This window comes from Artemia franciscana, chromosome 4 (genome assembly GCF_032884065.1).
Source record: "Artemia franciscana chromosome 4, ASM3288406v1, whole genome shotgun sequence".
Taxonomy (NCBI): Eukaryota; Metazoa; Arthropoda; class Branchiopoda; order Anostraca; family Artemiidae; genus Artemia; species Artemia franciscana.
In genome coordinates, this window is record NC_088866.1 from 44874525 (window position 1) to 44890574 (window position 16050).

The 16050-nt window shown below is 35.2% G+C and overlaps 1 protein-coding gene across 4 annotated transcripts in view; it reads right to left on the reverse strand.

The window, feature by feature from the left end:
• Positions 1-16050, reverse strand: part of LOC136026482 (integrin alpha-PS1-like) — a 220469-nt gene that overhangs the window by 114464 nt on the left and 89955 nt on the right. For all 4 annotated transcript variants that reach the window (XM_065703098.1, XM_065703097.1, XM_065703100.1 and 1 more), the window contains 2 exons: positions 9019-9156; positions 5841-5982 (listed from right to left, as the gene is read on the reverse strand). In XM_065703098.1, the coding sequence (XP_065559170.1) occupies positions 5841-5982; positions 9019-9156 (280 nt within the window). The remainder of the gene's footprint in view (positions 1-5840; positions 5983-9018; positions 9157-16050) is intronic.

The window sequence follows — 16050 nt, forward strand, 5'->3', positions numbered from 1 at the left end:
TTCAGCGAATTAGTTTTTTTTTGGTTGTCAAAGAATTTGACCTGTCAAATGATGAGATTGTTCGTGGCGTTATTATTTAAAAAGGACCAAAAACTCGCTTTTTATCTGTTATTACTACTATTACTAACAACTGACCGCAGCACCTAGTGGCCGGGGGCAAATACAGCTAAGCACGCTCCTTCTCAATCCCGACCTATTCAAAGTCTCCCTCTTTACACCCTTGCGGGTAATTCTTATTCCCTTAAATCTCTCTTTACGAAATCCTCCCACCCCAACTGAGGACGAAATGCTTTCCGTTTAGCCCTAGACGATTGACTGAAAAGGGTAATCTTTGGCAATTTATCCGACGGTTGGAAATCGATTAAATAATTTCGCTTTGTTCGGTATCAATCAGGAAGGGATGTTATCTATATTTCAAAGAAATTCTTTACGGGGCTGCATTCAGACCATTCCCAAAGATAAAGGTCAAGATGTGGTCCCACTCACCTCTCGAAATGAAACAGCATGAAAATACACAAGCTTTTCTATTTAACTGCTAGACATATAAGATGTTTTTTGTTTTGTTTTTAAGGTGAAGCGTCACTTCCTCCGAGATAGCTACCAGCTCTCCCGCAAGATCGAATCCTGGGAACAACCCTGGGTTTCATGCTACCCGTCGCGTCTAAATGAACTTTCTAAATTTTGTGTGGTGTAAATGACACCACTTTGTAAATTTTTGCCGGTGGTACTGCAAGACGGTAACTTCCAGGGGGTAGTAACACCAGGGGCATACAAAAGATTCATTTTCGGCTGTTGAAAATGTCGGATGGGCAACAGATTAAATATGAAAAATATAAGAAATTGGGGTAAATAACGTAATGATCGGGTGATTCTGGTATATTTTGTAACTGAATTTCTTTCTCATGTCTATAATGTCCCAAAGTCTTTGGTCATATAAGATGGTGTTAAAAACACAGCAAAGAATTATCAACTTCGACTTCTGGTTTCTATCCTTTCACAACGGAAGTAAATCTGCTTTATGAAACACACATGCAGAAATAAGGGCATATACATAGTTTTAAATTATCACTTTGTAGAAAGAGGAGTGCGGAACTGATCATACAATAATAACCTAATATCGTTGTGTCCAAAATTATGGACTGTATCTAACTTCTTGGGGCTTATACATATGAGGGCAGATAGAATTTATCCTCTCAGGGACGTACACAGGGGATAGGCCTCAATGACCACCCCTTCCCCGAAAATTAGTTTATTGGGACGCCTCCCGAAAAAAAAAATCCTGCACAAGCGCTCAGTTGGGGAATTTGAGTTTGTTTGAGGGTTTTAATTAATCTCTGAAATTTACACGGCACAACTGAATGAACTACTTCAGGGGGGAAAGGCACAACCACGTTTGAACATAAGTAGGCCTACAACCACTACATGCTATGACCAAAATTGGTTTTATTTTGGCATCGAAAAATGGTATAACTGTATTCCAGACATTGCTGAAACTTATTTCAAAGGGTAATGCATGTCTGTCGAAAGTATCGACACTTATTACGAGTATCGGTCTTTCGATATTTCACCACTGAGTATCGATATTTTGGAGGTTGTTTCTAGCATTGGGCAACACCATTTAGTCAGGAGCAGTAAGAGTATTACTAAATTTGAGTGGTGCTCACTTTCCACCCCCCTGGTGTAAATCTCAGAACGCCAAAGTTTCGCCATGCTTGGCACAGTGCCCACCCCGCTAGGCCCACTTCCACTATGATTGGCCCGCGCAACTTGAATGCCGAGCAGTTCCGCCATGCTTGGCAGTACCCAAAGCGGTTAGCACACTTTCACCACGATTGGCACGCGGAACTTGAACACCGAACAGTTCTGCCATGCTTGGCACAGTGTCCATCACGATTGACACACTCCCACCACGATTGGCACGCGGAACTTGAATACCGAACAGTTCTGCCATGCTTGGCACAGTGTCCATCACGCTTGGCACACTTCCACCACGATTGACACGCGCAACTTGAATGCCGAGGAGTTCTGTCATGCTTGGCACAGTGCCCACAACACTTGGCACACTCCCACCACGATTGGCACGTGGAACTTAAATGCGGAACAGTTCCGCCATGCTTGGCACAGTTCCCATAACGCTTGGCACACTTCCACCACGATTGACACGCGCAACTTGAATGCCGAAGAGTTCTGTCATGCTTGGCACAGTGCCCACAACACTTGGCACACTTCCACCACGATTGGCACGTGGAACTTAAATGCAGAACAGTTCCGCCATGCTTGGCACAGTTCCCATAACGCTTGGCACACTTCCACCACGATTGGCACGCGCAACTTGAATGACGAACAGTTCCGCCATGCTTGGCACAGTGCTCACAGCGCGGGAAACGTCCGCCACGATTGGCACGCGCAACCTGTTGTACGTTAGTTATGAAAGTTGGCACCCCTTTGTTTAAATCTAAAACTGACAAGAGCTCAAAACTGTAGTTACGCGAATATTAGAGACTGTAGTGTAGAAGGGAATGTGATTTTTTTTTTCCCTTCTCTTTGGCATGCTATATGAGCTTGAGTTATTGTAAAACACCAAACTTTATAATAAAAGAAAGCGATGTTTGTCTCAAGGAAGGAGAAGGTACAAGGTTTGAACTAAACTCCCTCAAAACATTTGTTCGACTCGTAAACTGGTCTTGGAAAATATAGGTAAAAAGAATTCATACCCCTGAACAAAATAATTTTGGTACCCCCAGAACAAAATCCTCGATATAGCCCTGAAAAAAGTGATGCCACGGAAACGGTTACTTGCTATATAGCAAGCTAAAAAAAAAAGCTCCACTATACCCTCCAGTACTATAGCCTGCACTAAATGGGACAATTTTCATCTCTATCAAATAAAAATTGTTGCTTAATCTTCATTATCACAAAACCTAGGCTACCCTTCTTTCAAGTCCATTTGGCACCAAAGAAAAACGCTAACAGCTCAAGTTACTAATCTTAACTAGTAATTTTACAAGCAGGTGGTAGCATACGACGAACCGACCAAGTTAATAGTCTACCCCTTTAACTTAAAGAATTCCTTACTATCTTAATTTGTCAAATGAACGTGTGCCATTATTTATAACAGCTTTCTTGTCGTTTATGTTTGATGCTTTTTTCTCTTGATGAAACACGACAACTAACAGCTATAATTTCTCAAATAAATACATCTTGACAGATTAGCTGCACACAGAAACAGAGTGTATGACTAGACAGATTTGCCTTCGCTTTAGCAACTTGTAACTTCACAGAAGAACCAAACAGGTGAAATTTGTCTTTTCTTTCGATCTACTGGCTTAAAGCTTCCCACAGGAAGAAGCAGGTCCTCAAAAGACAGGATTATTGGCTACCCTTTCTGGGCAGCTGTCTTAGCTATCCAGAAAGGGCAGCTAAAATGACTGAAGGTATATATATATATATATATATATATATATATATATATATATATATATATATATATATATATATATATATATATATATTTTTATATATATTATCCTTTTTTTCGGTGAAACTTCCAAAAAAAGGCCCTTTTAGCTTTTGTCACCAAACAAATTCTGAGGAATATGAAAATATAGAACGCAAACTAAAAATATATTTATCGAAAAATTAACACAAGAGAAACTTTAAGGTTTTTTTCTGAAACCAAAAATAAAAAAGTAAAAAAAAAAACACAAAACAAACGAAGTTGAATCAATTTTTTTTTTCTATGGTAGTTGGGCGGGAATATCCAAGACGCATAAGGGAAGAGACCGATTCAACACGGGAACGGAAAAACTGAAAAACATGTTTCGGGCCAGGGCTTGCCCACTGTCAAAAACCATGGGCTTGTACCATGCGTGGCGCTAAGAATGCCATTTGCAGAACAAAGAGGCATGGTGTGACAGATTGTATAACGCGAGGCTGAACAAGTGACACTCAAAGATACAGATTAGGAGGTGGAAAGGGTATTCCTCAGTTTAAACTGGGACTGTTGTCAGGCACGTATCTCTATTATTAGTTCCGATTTTAAAGTCTAAATAGTAATTAATTAAAGAATTATAAAATCATTACAGTATTATAAAGGAAATTATGTTATTTTAAATTATATTATATTAATAGGATTATAACAATCAATTAAATTGATTATACTAACTATTTTTAATAGAATTGTAATCAAAATGAATTAAATTAATTGATTGATTAATTTTATTTAATTATTCAAATTATTATATTTTATTAATTAAACAATTATATTACACTAAATTGTATCATACTATACTATACTAAACATATTGAAGAAGATGATAGAATTAAAAAATTGTTCAGGCATCTGAACTTCAGCCAAAATTCAGTAGATATGAATTTCATATGCTTGTTTTTTTGGGTAGCGGTAGGTAGCTTAGGTTAAAAGTTTGTACAACTTTAAAGCTAAAATATAACTTATAATTATCTAGGTCTACAAACCCATCAAAATGTAAATAAAAAAAACATAGATCCAAGAATGTGTCTCCTTTGGAATATAAATAAAAACATTTCTCCTTTTAAACGAGGGGTTGTTCACCCTCCGCCACAAGGTCTACATGCTTTTTGATAGGAGGCAATTTCTCGCTCTTAGATGTTCTTTTCAGAAAGCGAACACCCGATCATGTGAGAGCTGAAAACTTAAAGAATTTATATCTTTTTTATTGATATCTGACGTCTTCGCTAAGCAAAATTGTCTAGAAATCCGTTTGAATAGACCAGGGGTGAACCATCGACCATAAAATTAATAGCTATGTCACTTATCTGGGAGAGCGATCATGCTCTCAATTTTTCAAAAGAGCATGCGCCGGCATTCAGGTCGTATATCATAAAGGCGGGACGTTCTAACTCGGAAATTAGTGCCTCTTTCAACCCAATGGGGTTAATAGAGGTTAACAAGATAAAACAATTGGTTCGACAACACCCACTCTTTTGTGAGTCAAATTTGACAAAGAAAACAAAGAATTTTAAATATTCAAATAAGTTTTCAGAACCGTGAGAACCATGCTATCGATTTTAAAAGTGAATAATCACTAAACGAAACAGCTGTTTACCATTGTGACAGCGCACTTCCCACGGCTAAACAAGTGTAAGGCCAGGTCAATGTTTAAATTGTATAATATTTCTTAAACAAAAACACTAAAAAAACAACCCTAGGCATATGCGCATGAATATACTTAGGGGGTCAAAGGTTTGCTCAAAAAAAGAGGCGAGAAATAAAGATAACATGGAATAATATAAGAAAATCGTTAAAATGTTGGGACTTCATAGAAGGGGAAAGGCACAATTTCAGCCCCCAACCCCTATAGAGACGCTTATCTAAAGAGGATATCCCCTCCCAAGATCTTGGAAGTAAATTTACATAAAATTTCCACATTATCCCTCTACTGAAGATAACCCCCCTGTTTTCCATTTTTCAATGCGGAGGGTTGTATAACAAAATGGAATACGGTAAATATTTGTAAAAATAATGATACATTTGCACAATAGGCCCCCTCCCAAGTATGATAATCCCATTAGCTAGTATACATTTAACACAGATCACCTCACCCCTTCCAACATATATTCATGTTTTACGACCAAGACCGTATTAAGGGAGGGGAGTTACCGGGCTCGGAGTCCCCAATAAATGATTGTCTGACTCGTAAAAGTAAACAAAGTTCAGATAAACACAATTTTTGACGTGCTTTTTAAGGTTTTCTTTATCTCTCCCCTTCCCGAACAAAAATCTTTGATATGCCCTCTGTCACTACTCACACCTGATACACTAGGATCAATAACCATAATAATATTGTAGGACAGCCTACCTGACTAGGCTCGGGAATAATTCCATCCTTTGATCCAAGATAAATGTAAACAACCCCTCTGTCTTCAAATGGAGCACCAATGGCCACATCATCAAAACCATCCATATTCATATCTTTCATATTTGATATGGAAATGCCAAATCTACAAACACAAATTCAACGCTTTGTAAGAATAATGTTTTTGTTTAATTATGTTTACACACGAGGATATACAGGGTGACCCATACGTCACTACCATTTTCCAATGATTTTTTTGTTTTTTAACAGATTAATTTTATATATTTTTCATGGTTAAAAAAACTAAAATCAATTAAAAAATCTCATATATGAATAAATTCACAATCAATTATTGGGACACAGAGATCACATATACGCCATTTCAATGTTAGAACCCTCTTGTTTTTGGACATCTCCCCCTATAAGCAAATTCGCATGCACATGCACGGGCATGGTATGTTCAACCAATAAAGTATTAACTGCTATGCTTTTACAAATATATAAGACAAGAAAAATCCCATCTATATACCCTCTAAACATAATAAGCATCCTATTAGTGTTCCAGACATTAAATATCATTGAATTAAACTAAAGCCTTAATCAGCGTTCATGCATGCGTGACAAAAAAAGGAAAAAAAGACAAAAGTAATTTTTGGTGTAATATAATCACAAGCAATTTGCTTGAAAATTTGCGTGTTTCAAACTATGACGCCATCATTACTCAGTAAAGAAAAAAAGGAATAAATCGCTAAATTTATTGTAAGATTCCACACAACTAAAGGGTTAGAAACTCGTCATGTCAAAACTCTATGTCCACAAAGATGTTTCAGAGGAGCAATTTTCGCTTGTCACAACCATTTTTGGTTTCAACGTAACACCCCTATTTTTGCTTGCCACAACAATTCTGTGTTTCAGCGTTAATTTTCTGGCTGTTCCTGGGATATTGCACACATGCCTTTTTGACAATCTGCATACACTTAGCCCTTTTGATTTACTCTTACAACCCCCTCAACTTCCCTGAAAAATAAAACTTAATGCTCTTTTCTGTTCCTGAGACATCGTATGTATACCATTTTGACAACCTGGATGCACTTAAACCCTCTTGATCCAGTTCAATAGTAGTAGTAGTGACAGTAGCAATAGTAGTGGAAGTGAAAACAAATAGAACCTTCTATTTGCTTTGCAGCTCTTAGTAAGAATTGTTTAAAATCTGAACCTTGCATTTTCAAATATATCCTGCTATGAAAGCACACCTTTCCCATCAACTTTCTGTCCTTAAGCCTACTATCAAAAAGCACGCTTAATTTGGATTTGCTTTGACAAGCGTCAAATTAAAGATTAATATGCCTACTTCCTACTCATAATTTCTGGATTACAGGTGTCAAAACACTCATTTTGAAACTAAATAATTATCATTTGGTCCTTAAGAATGAAAATTGTTTAAAAGGGTATGATTAAGTGCTTTGAAGTAGGTAATTTATTGATTGAAATTTTAGGTGTCCAAAAACATCAAAATAAAATAATTTTAGCCGCTTGGACCTATCTGAGGTCGACTCATACCTAGCGACCGTAATTTTCCGCTATTATGCTTTGGATTGTTTCAAAATTATACACTTTTTATAGGTTAGCATCCCATTTTTGTAAGTGTTGCCAAGTTGAACAATCAGCAAAAGGAATTAGATAAATTTGACAAGACTTTTCGTCTCTAAAAAATCGGAACATTACAAATGTCTTGATTCCGAAAGGCAACTAAGCCTTTAAAGGAATGCTACACCTTCTTAAACAGTTTGGTACCAAGTGTTTATAACTTATTTTTGCGTATTTCCCACCCATGAGTTTCAATTTTTTTTTTTTAATTTGCCAGCCTGCTACAACCGAAATAGGACAATTGTACATGGATGTCTTTCATTAAAAATTGAATATCCCATGTTTCCTGATTTTGTAAGAACTTGTATAAACATCTTATTAACCTTTACATATCTTACAGCTGTGTAAGTTTCCACTCACCCAATAAAGGCCGTACTCAGGGGAAGGATTAGGGGGTTTGAACCACCCTCCCCCAAAATTTTTGGCAGACTCTTAACAAGGTCATAAAATGCATAGAAACAAGTTTTTGATGCTTTCTTTTTTGAGCCCTCCCAAACATGAGCCATCCGTGATATCGCCTAATAACCAATTCAAACAACGAGATGCCATTTTTACTGTCCACGGCACTTCAAATTTCAAGTATTAAGGTAAGTTAGTTTCAGATCTCATTAGGTACTCTAAGTTATCAAAGTTTTAAATTCAATTGCAGGATGTTCTGTTAAAGACTATATCTGCAAACGTACGGGAAGGGGGTGTTTACTATTCAAATTAAGTTCGACAAACCCTTTTAATAAAAGCTCCTATGGAGGCCAAGCTTCAGAGCTAATCTATAGAGCTGGCTGAAGAAAAGTTCTTAGTGTATTCCTTTACAGGACTAACTGTCCTTAATTTAATATGGATTATTATGTAAGCTTCAACATATACAGCAAAATTAGAATATACCACCCCAAAATGGTCGGTTAACAAATGTTACACCAAACATGTGGGGCTAGAGACCTCAAAAGGCTACATCAAGGGCGAGGAGCATAGGCAGGTATTTTTTGGGAGGGGGGACAATAATGAGAAAACATGTAAAATATTTCATAATTTGAATGAGAAATTTGGGATTGGTCTTGCAATGAAAAATTTGATTGAAAATTGCACTTGGTCTCCTCTGTTCCTTCGAGAGTAAAGATCGCTTATTTCGTGTTTACTGCATAATTTTCCGTTATTTTTTATTTTCTTTTTTTCTGCTTTTCCCCCTTATAATGTACCCAATTACGCAATGGAAATTAGCCGTTTTCCTCTGCTATGTTGAAGAACCAGTATTCTCGCATTACGCTTTCATCAAAATGTGGTTTTTAAACACATATATACACACACAATTATATATATATATATATACATATATATATATATATATATATATATATATATATATATATATATATATATATATATATATATATATATATATATATATATATATATATATATATATATATATCATCTCATGGCATGTCATCACAGCTTCTGGCTTTAAATCACAGATCAAAATTAAGAAAAAGTTAATATGATTAATGCATGAGGGACAGTTTTGCAGAAAAGAACTTACCTCGATTCTGGCTTTCCAGTTAACTTTGTATACGGTGTGTATTCAGTAAATCCCTCCGGTGTATTTTGGAATATATAAACAGCACCACCTGTGTCTTTCCCGTGATAAAAAGGAGCACCAACGAGTAAATCATGAATCCTGAAAAATATAAAAAAAAAAATATAAAAAGGTTGATCCTTAAGAAGAGAATGCTTGAAATAGCAATTCTTCGGGGAATGGGGGGGGGGGTATAAAAAACAAAAAGCAAATGTTCCATCCACAACGTTTCCATACTTTTATGAGTAAATTCATTCTTACTTTCTCAACTAAGAAGAGATAGTTACTGTTGAATAAGAATTTATTACTTAGGTTTCATGTCCTCATGTTGGTGTAACTTTTGGTATTTAACTTTGGTAAATAAATTGGTATTTCTATTTAATTTTTAAATGGTCATTCTGTTCAGGATAGTTGAACTATGCCTTTAGGGTTAACATGCCCCCCCCCCCACAACCCGTGGGGAGAAGTCTGTAAGTTATGAAATTTGCCCATTGTTTAATTTCTGTTCGTTTTAAGTTTTAATATTTGCTCCTTACTTACAGTTGAAAAAACTTGTTTTTTTTTATTTATTTCTGATCGTGTTTTAAAAAGTGTCAGGAAATCTGGCTCCACCTCCTTAGAAAATCCCTCCTCCCCACGAATATATCTTCTAAACAATTTAATACAGGTGAAAATTTATCCCAGGCAATTATCCTTAATATTTTCACGCGTAAAATTGAGTCGACAAAGAGAAAACAAGACATAAGAAGAATTTAGAATAGGAATTCTGGCAAATTCCACCAGTGTAAATTTCCCCCTGAAAAATCCCCCCAGCAGAAAATTCATCCCCCAACAAGAAAAATGTAAGCATACTTCCCAATAACAAATACTATACGTAAACAATGGGCAAATTTTATAAGTGAAAGACCTTTCCCCAGCGGTTGTGAGGGATCATGATATCTCCAAAGGTATAGTTATTCGGCCTTTCAACTATACTTAGGAAAATGACCATTTCAAAATTTAGATCAGACGATTTTGAGAAAAAAGGGGCATGGGAGGAGCCAAGATGCCCTCCAATGTTTTTGTTCACTTAAAAAGGGCACTATAACTTCTAATCTTTGTTAAAATGCGTCCTCTACCAATATTCGAGGACCACTGGGTCGATACAATCCCCCCTAGGAAAAAACAAGTAAACAAATATCGCTGATCTTTATTTGGCAAAAAAAAATACACATTTATGCAGATAGGAACTTGAAACCTCTACAGTAGGGTTCTCTGATATGCTGAATCTGATGGTATGGTTTTCATTAGAATTCTATGACTTTTAGAGGATATTTTCCCCTTTTCTTGAAAATCAGACCGATTTTCAAAAAAAGATATGTATATCATTTTCCCAATTTTTGGGCGAAGCTCGGGTGAAAGTCTTACCCCTCCTGAGCCTCACTGACAGATGTTTCGACTATAGTGGCCATGGTCGTACGCAGGGGGAACCGTGTATTCTAGCTTTCTCCAAATTTTTCTGCGCTTCTATTTCAAATTATGCATCTTTTTTATCCCCCCCTCCCTCCGAAAAATTCGAGTGTACATGCGTGGCATGGGCATAACCAATAAAGTTCAACAACAATATACACAACATTTAAATATAATATGATTTCAGTTCAATTCAAATCTCCCTAGCAATTGAATATAACACCTTTGTTATTATGGAAAAGCAGTCTGATTTCCGGCATTATTTAAGCATATCTTTTAATATATTCCAGAATGTTTGTTAATCAATTCTCAAAGTGCATTGTATTTAATTTCCAATCTGAATAGCTGATAAGAAATAAATCTTCGATTGAACTTTTTAAATATTCAAGAAGCTGTCAATCAAAGCTTGCATAAATATCCCATGCAATCCAATATATGGAAAAGCAGAATTTCGAGTATGTTTCACTGATGGTGACTACACATGAAGTTTGTTTTTCACAGGAATAACAAGAAGTTTATAATCCCTTGACATACGCCGCACGTACGCAGAAGTGGGCCTTGGCCCATCCTACATCTCAAAATTCATACGATATTTTTACGTAATTCTTGGAATTTTCTTTAATTTTTGCATTATAATTTATAGGGGAAAAAATTCAAGTAAATTATACAGTTTCTAGTAAAATTGAAAAATCGTGCATACCTACACAAAATAGTGAACGATATAGAGCAAATATTTCTTAAAGTATATTTTTTAATGAACAGGTTCTTGCTGGTTTCTGAATAGACAAGCCAATCACGGGTGCGTGTTTATTTGTTTTTTTTTCCCCAGGGGGTGATCGTTTTGACCCAGTGGTCCTTGAATGTTGCAAAAGGGCTCATTCTAAGTGTCCTTTTTAAGTGACCAAAAAAATTGGAGGGCACCTAGGCCCCCTTCCATGCTAATTTCCCCCCGAAGTCACAGGATCAAAATTTTGAGATAGCCATTTTGTTCAAAATAGTCGAAAAACCTAATAACTATATCTTTGAGGATCACTTGCTCCCCACAGTCCCCGGGGGAGGTGCTGCAAGTCATAAGCTTTGACCATTGTTTACATATAGAAATGATATTTGGGAAGTGTACAGACGTTTTTAGGGGGATTTTTTCTGGTTGGAGGGAGGGGGGTCAAGAGGGAGAGGGTTACGTGGGATGATCTTTCCATGGAGAATTTATCATTGAGGAAGAAAAATTCCATGAAGGAGGCGCAGGATTTCCTGGCATTCTTTAAAAAAATAAATATGAAAAGTCTTTTCAACTGGATGTAAGGAGCAGCATTAAAACTTAAAGCGCACAGAAATTATTACACGTATGACGAGGTTCACCTGCTCCTAAATACTTCTCTCTTTACGCTGAAGTATTTTTTTTCTAATTTAAACTATTTATTCTACGACCTTTGTGACGGCCATTCTTAAAGAATTGAAATAAAATTTAAGCTTTAGTGTCAAGAGCGATGTATTGACGAGGGGGCAAACCCTATCATATACTTAAGAAAAATATACAGATATAGAAGCTCTTTACTTAAGTTAATTCGTAAGTTACGTATATTTATTACTAATAAAAACGTTCTTTAAAAACAAAAATACCTCCTCCTCCACCCCTTTTTTCTCAAAATCATCCGATCGAAACTATGAGAAAGCCATTTAGCCACAAAAAAATAATATCCAAGTTTCGTTCTAATTATTCATGTGCGGGGAGCCAAAATCAAAACATGTATTAATTCAAAAACGTTCAGAAATTAAATAAAAAAACAAACAAGTTTTTTCAGCTGAAAGCAAGGAGCGACATTAAAACTTAAAACAAACAGAAATTACTCCGCATATGAAAGGGGCTGTTTCCTCCTAAACGCCCCCTCTTTACGCTAAAGTTTTTTATTGTTTTAAAAAGTAGACTTGTGAGAAAGGTTCGAACTTTAGCGTGAAGACCGGGCCGTTTAGGAGGGAACAGCCCCTTTCATATACGGACTAATTTCTGTTCGTTTTAAGTTTTAACGTCGTTCCTTACTTTCAGTTTAAAAAACTGTTTTTTTTTTTATATTTAATATCAATAAAGATCTGAAGCCAAACATGAAAAAACTTATAATACACAAAAATAATCTCCAAAATTTGACAGCAGTTCAGTAAAAGCAAGGGCAAGAATATATACTGTGATTATTTCGCACGTATAAAAAAGAATCTTCGGATAATATGGCGATTTTTTTTCTTTACACTATCCTAGCATCCTCTAAAATGGGATCAAAATCCCATTTCTTAAATATTGTTCTGAGTGAAAAAAGAGGATGTTCAATATAATGAAAAAAGACTAACTTTCTAAATATTTTAAGAGCCAATTGATTAATTGATATAGATTGTTTAATTTGAAGGGATAAGATAGAGGAAAATACGCATAACAAGTAAAGAGGATTAAAAATAGATAAGGCTTTACAGAACACAAAATGAAATTCAAACAATGAAGAACTATTTTTTTTACTTTTATTATTTAACAGAACTGCGAGCAACTTATTTATAACTAGTAAAACATAGATAAATAGTAAATTTTGATTTATTTTTTGGTCTTAAATCCGCTTTCTTTGTTTTTTACTTTAGTTCTTCGCTTTTGTGGCTTCCATTTTCCAGGTTTATACTTTGTATTAGATCGTTTTGCTTTAGTGTTATAATTTCCTTAGAGGGAGGATGGGGGGTATGTCAGAGGTAGAAAAATAAAGGAATATGAAACAAGGCTTAGAAATCCCGAGATCTCAAAAGAGCACGGGCAAGGGTCACCCAACGTTGGTGCATCGATCATATTAGGATTTTGCCTAAATATTCGTTATATTTATTTTTCTCGCAATATATGAAGATTCCCCAAGGTTAAATAATCAACATTATTTCAGATTTGAGGAGGGAGTGGACTCAGTGAACTACCATTAGATCCGTCAAATTTATACATTTAAAAAACAAAATAAAGCTTCCTGATTAAGATCCTTCCACTTCAAAAGTAAGTCAATTAGGGTGAAAATACAAGCATACAGACGAGATACTGAAGCAAAATCGGATAAAATCTTCTAAGATTCTTATAATGGTCCCAAATCTACCTTGCGAGGTTGCTGACACGTCTCCGGATTGGGGATGATTTACTGTACCTTTAAGATGAAACTGACAGAAGAGATTTACGACCCATAAAAGGTGAGGGTCCTGACTATGGGATCAGAATTTTATTGCTTTTGCCTATTTGTAAATGGATCCTCCATTACAAAAGGAATTCGTTAGATAATAAATAATAATCACAATTTTGATTTCCTTTATTTGGCCATTCTTTCTTAAGATGCTAACATGGTAAAAAGTTTTACCGATTGATTTTTTGATTTGAGGATTTTCTGAACCCTTATGTAGTTTACCCTCCAAAAAAGAAAAAAATGATGGAAATGAGAACGTTCAATACAATAACCTAAAATAACAGCCTATATAGAAAAAGAATAGTATTTTGATGGTAAGGCAAGGGTGTATCAAAGATTTTGTTCGGGGGAGGGGGAGAGGTACAAAAACTTTAAAACGAACAAAAAATTGTTAATTTCCATTTTTGTAACATTTTTCGAGTCGAAAAACATCTTGGGGGAGGTGTTTAAAGGCCCTATCCCCCTCCTCGATACAATTTTGAGATGAGGATGTTTTAAATAATAAGTCACTTTGATGGATAATGGGATATAAAGATCCTTGTAATATAGTGGCAGCAGGTAGGCCTATATACGCAGGGGGCCTCGTAGTGGCGTTAATTCCCGAAAATGTAGAGAGAGGAGAATGTACTTATAAAATCTAGTAGGGGTGATTTTATTGTTTTTCAATTTTTTCAATGATAATATCAATAAAAGGCATTTTTCAATGAAAGGAACATAAAAAGCGTATTTTTACAGATCGGGGGAGGGGCGAACATAATAATGCAACAGAAAAAAAAAAATTAAGCCACTATATTCAAGGTCATCCCAAAGAGAAAAAGAAAATTTTCTTTTCTGTAATTTTGTCAGGTTCCGGGAGGAGGAATAACCCCGGCTTTCACAACTCAGACATATCCCCCTACTGAACCTCAAGAATTCTGGAGATTTTTTACGATTGCTCCCAAAATTTCACCAAACTTCCACCTCACCAAACCAACCACACCAAACCAAACCACAATTAACTCTACAGAAAATCATATACAACATAACAGAAATGTATGTAACACAAAGCCCAACCAACCTCCAGAAAAACAAAACCTTGGTAGGCTACCCGTTTAAAGGGGCGCCATTTTTCAATGACAACAAAAAAGATTAGTTTAAATTAGTCTAAGGGCGTACAAAAAAAGATTGCACAAAACCATAGGGTGGAGGATGCACAATCAAGGGCCCTTTTTATTAGCAGTACAAAAAAAGAACAATTCGTATACTTCCAACTTTTAATGTAGTCTCACCCAGTGATTAAGGAAAAACTACAATCTTGACAGCTAATGTCCATTAACAAGCACAGACACTTCCATATAATAGCTTTAGACACATGATTACATTTATTTTTTTTTATAATGCAAATATGACAAACATATGAAAGCTTATAGGTGTAACTCAAGTGACAGGAATTAAAAAAAAAATATGTATAAAATTATGTATAAATGGATGACGGAACAAAATTTTTGAGGAGTTGCCCACTTCAAATACAGAGGAAGCATGGCATGCACAATATGTTACATGCGTGGTAAAAAGAAACTTGGCAAGACAGAAATGCGCCGCGCATTGTAGAACAAGTGACGCTCCGTGGTGTACAGCACATGACGAAGAAAAAAACTTTTAAAAGAAGTTTTTTTTTATATCTATTTTTATCAGAGGTTCTAGATGTAAATATGAATTAATGGAGCAATAACAAGCTTTATTTTGAGCTTTTTCCTTCGCAATTAATTTGTCTTTATACATTGAATTGTCACCTTCAAGATGAAATCATAAAAAGAATATTCATCTTCTTCCGTGAATATTAAAAAACTTCACAAAAATCAATATTTGACTTATTTATTGGACATTAAACCTTTGTAATTAGCATCATCATAAAACACAATAAGATACTTATCATCAGAGATTCGTGTAAGCTCCGAAATTTTAGCAGGGTGAAAGTATTAGGCCTACCTCCTGGGGAATTAAACAATAGATATTGAACTGTACAATTTTAGTTACTATATAACTGGATTAGGTGACGTCAAAACTGAAAAAACTAAAAAAAGGCAAAAACTACAAAAAAAACTAAAAACTAATAAAAAAAATAAAAAAGCTAAAAAACTAAAAAAACTATAAAGGTAAAAACCAATAAAAAACTAAAAAAAAACTGAAAAAACTAAAAAAAGGCAAAAACTACAAAAAAAAACTAAAAACTAATAAAAAAAGTAAAAAAGCTAAAAAACTAAAAAAACTAAAAAAACTAAAAAAAGGTAAAAAACTAAAAAAAATAAAAAATAAAAAAAAACTAAAAAAAAGGAAAAAACTGAAAAATAAGCTAAAATAAAGGTAAAAACCAATAAAA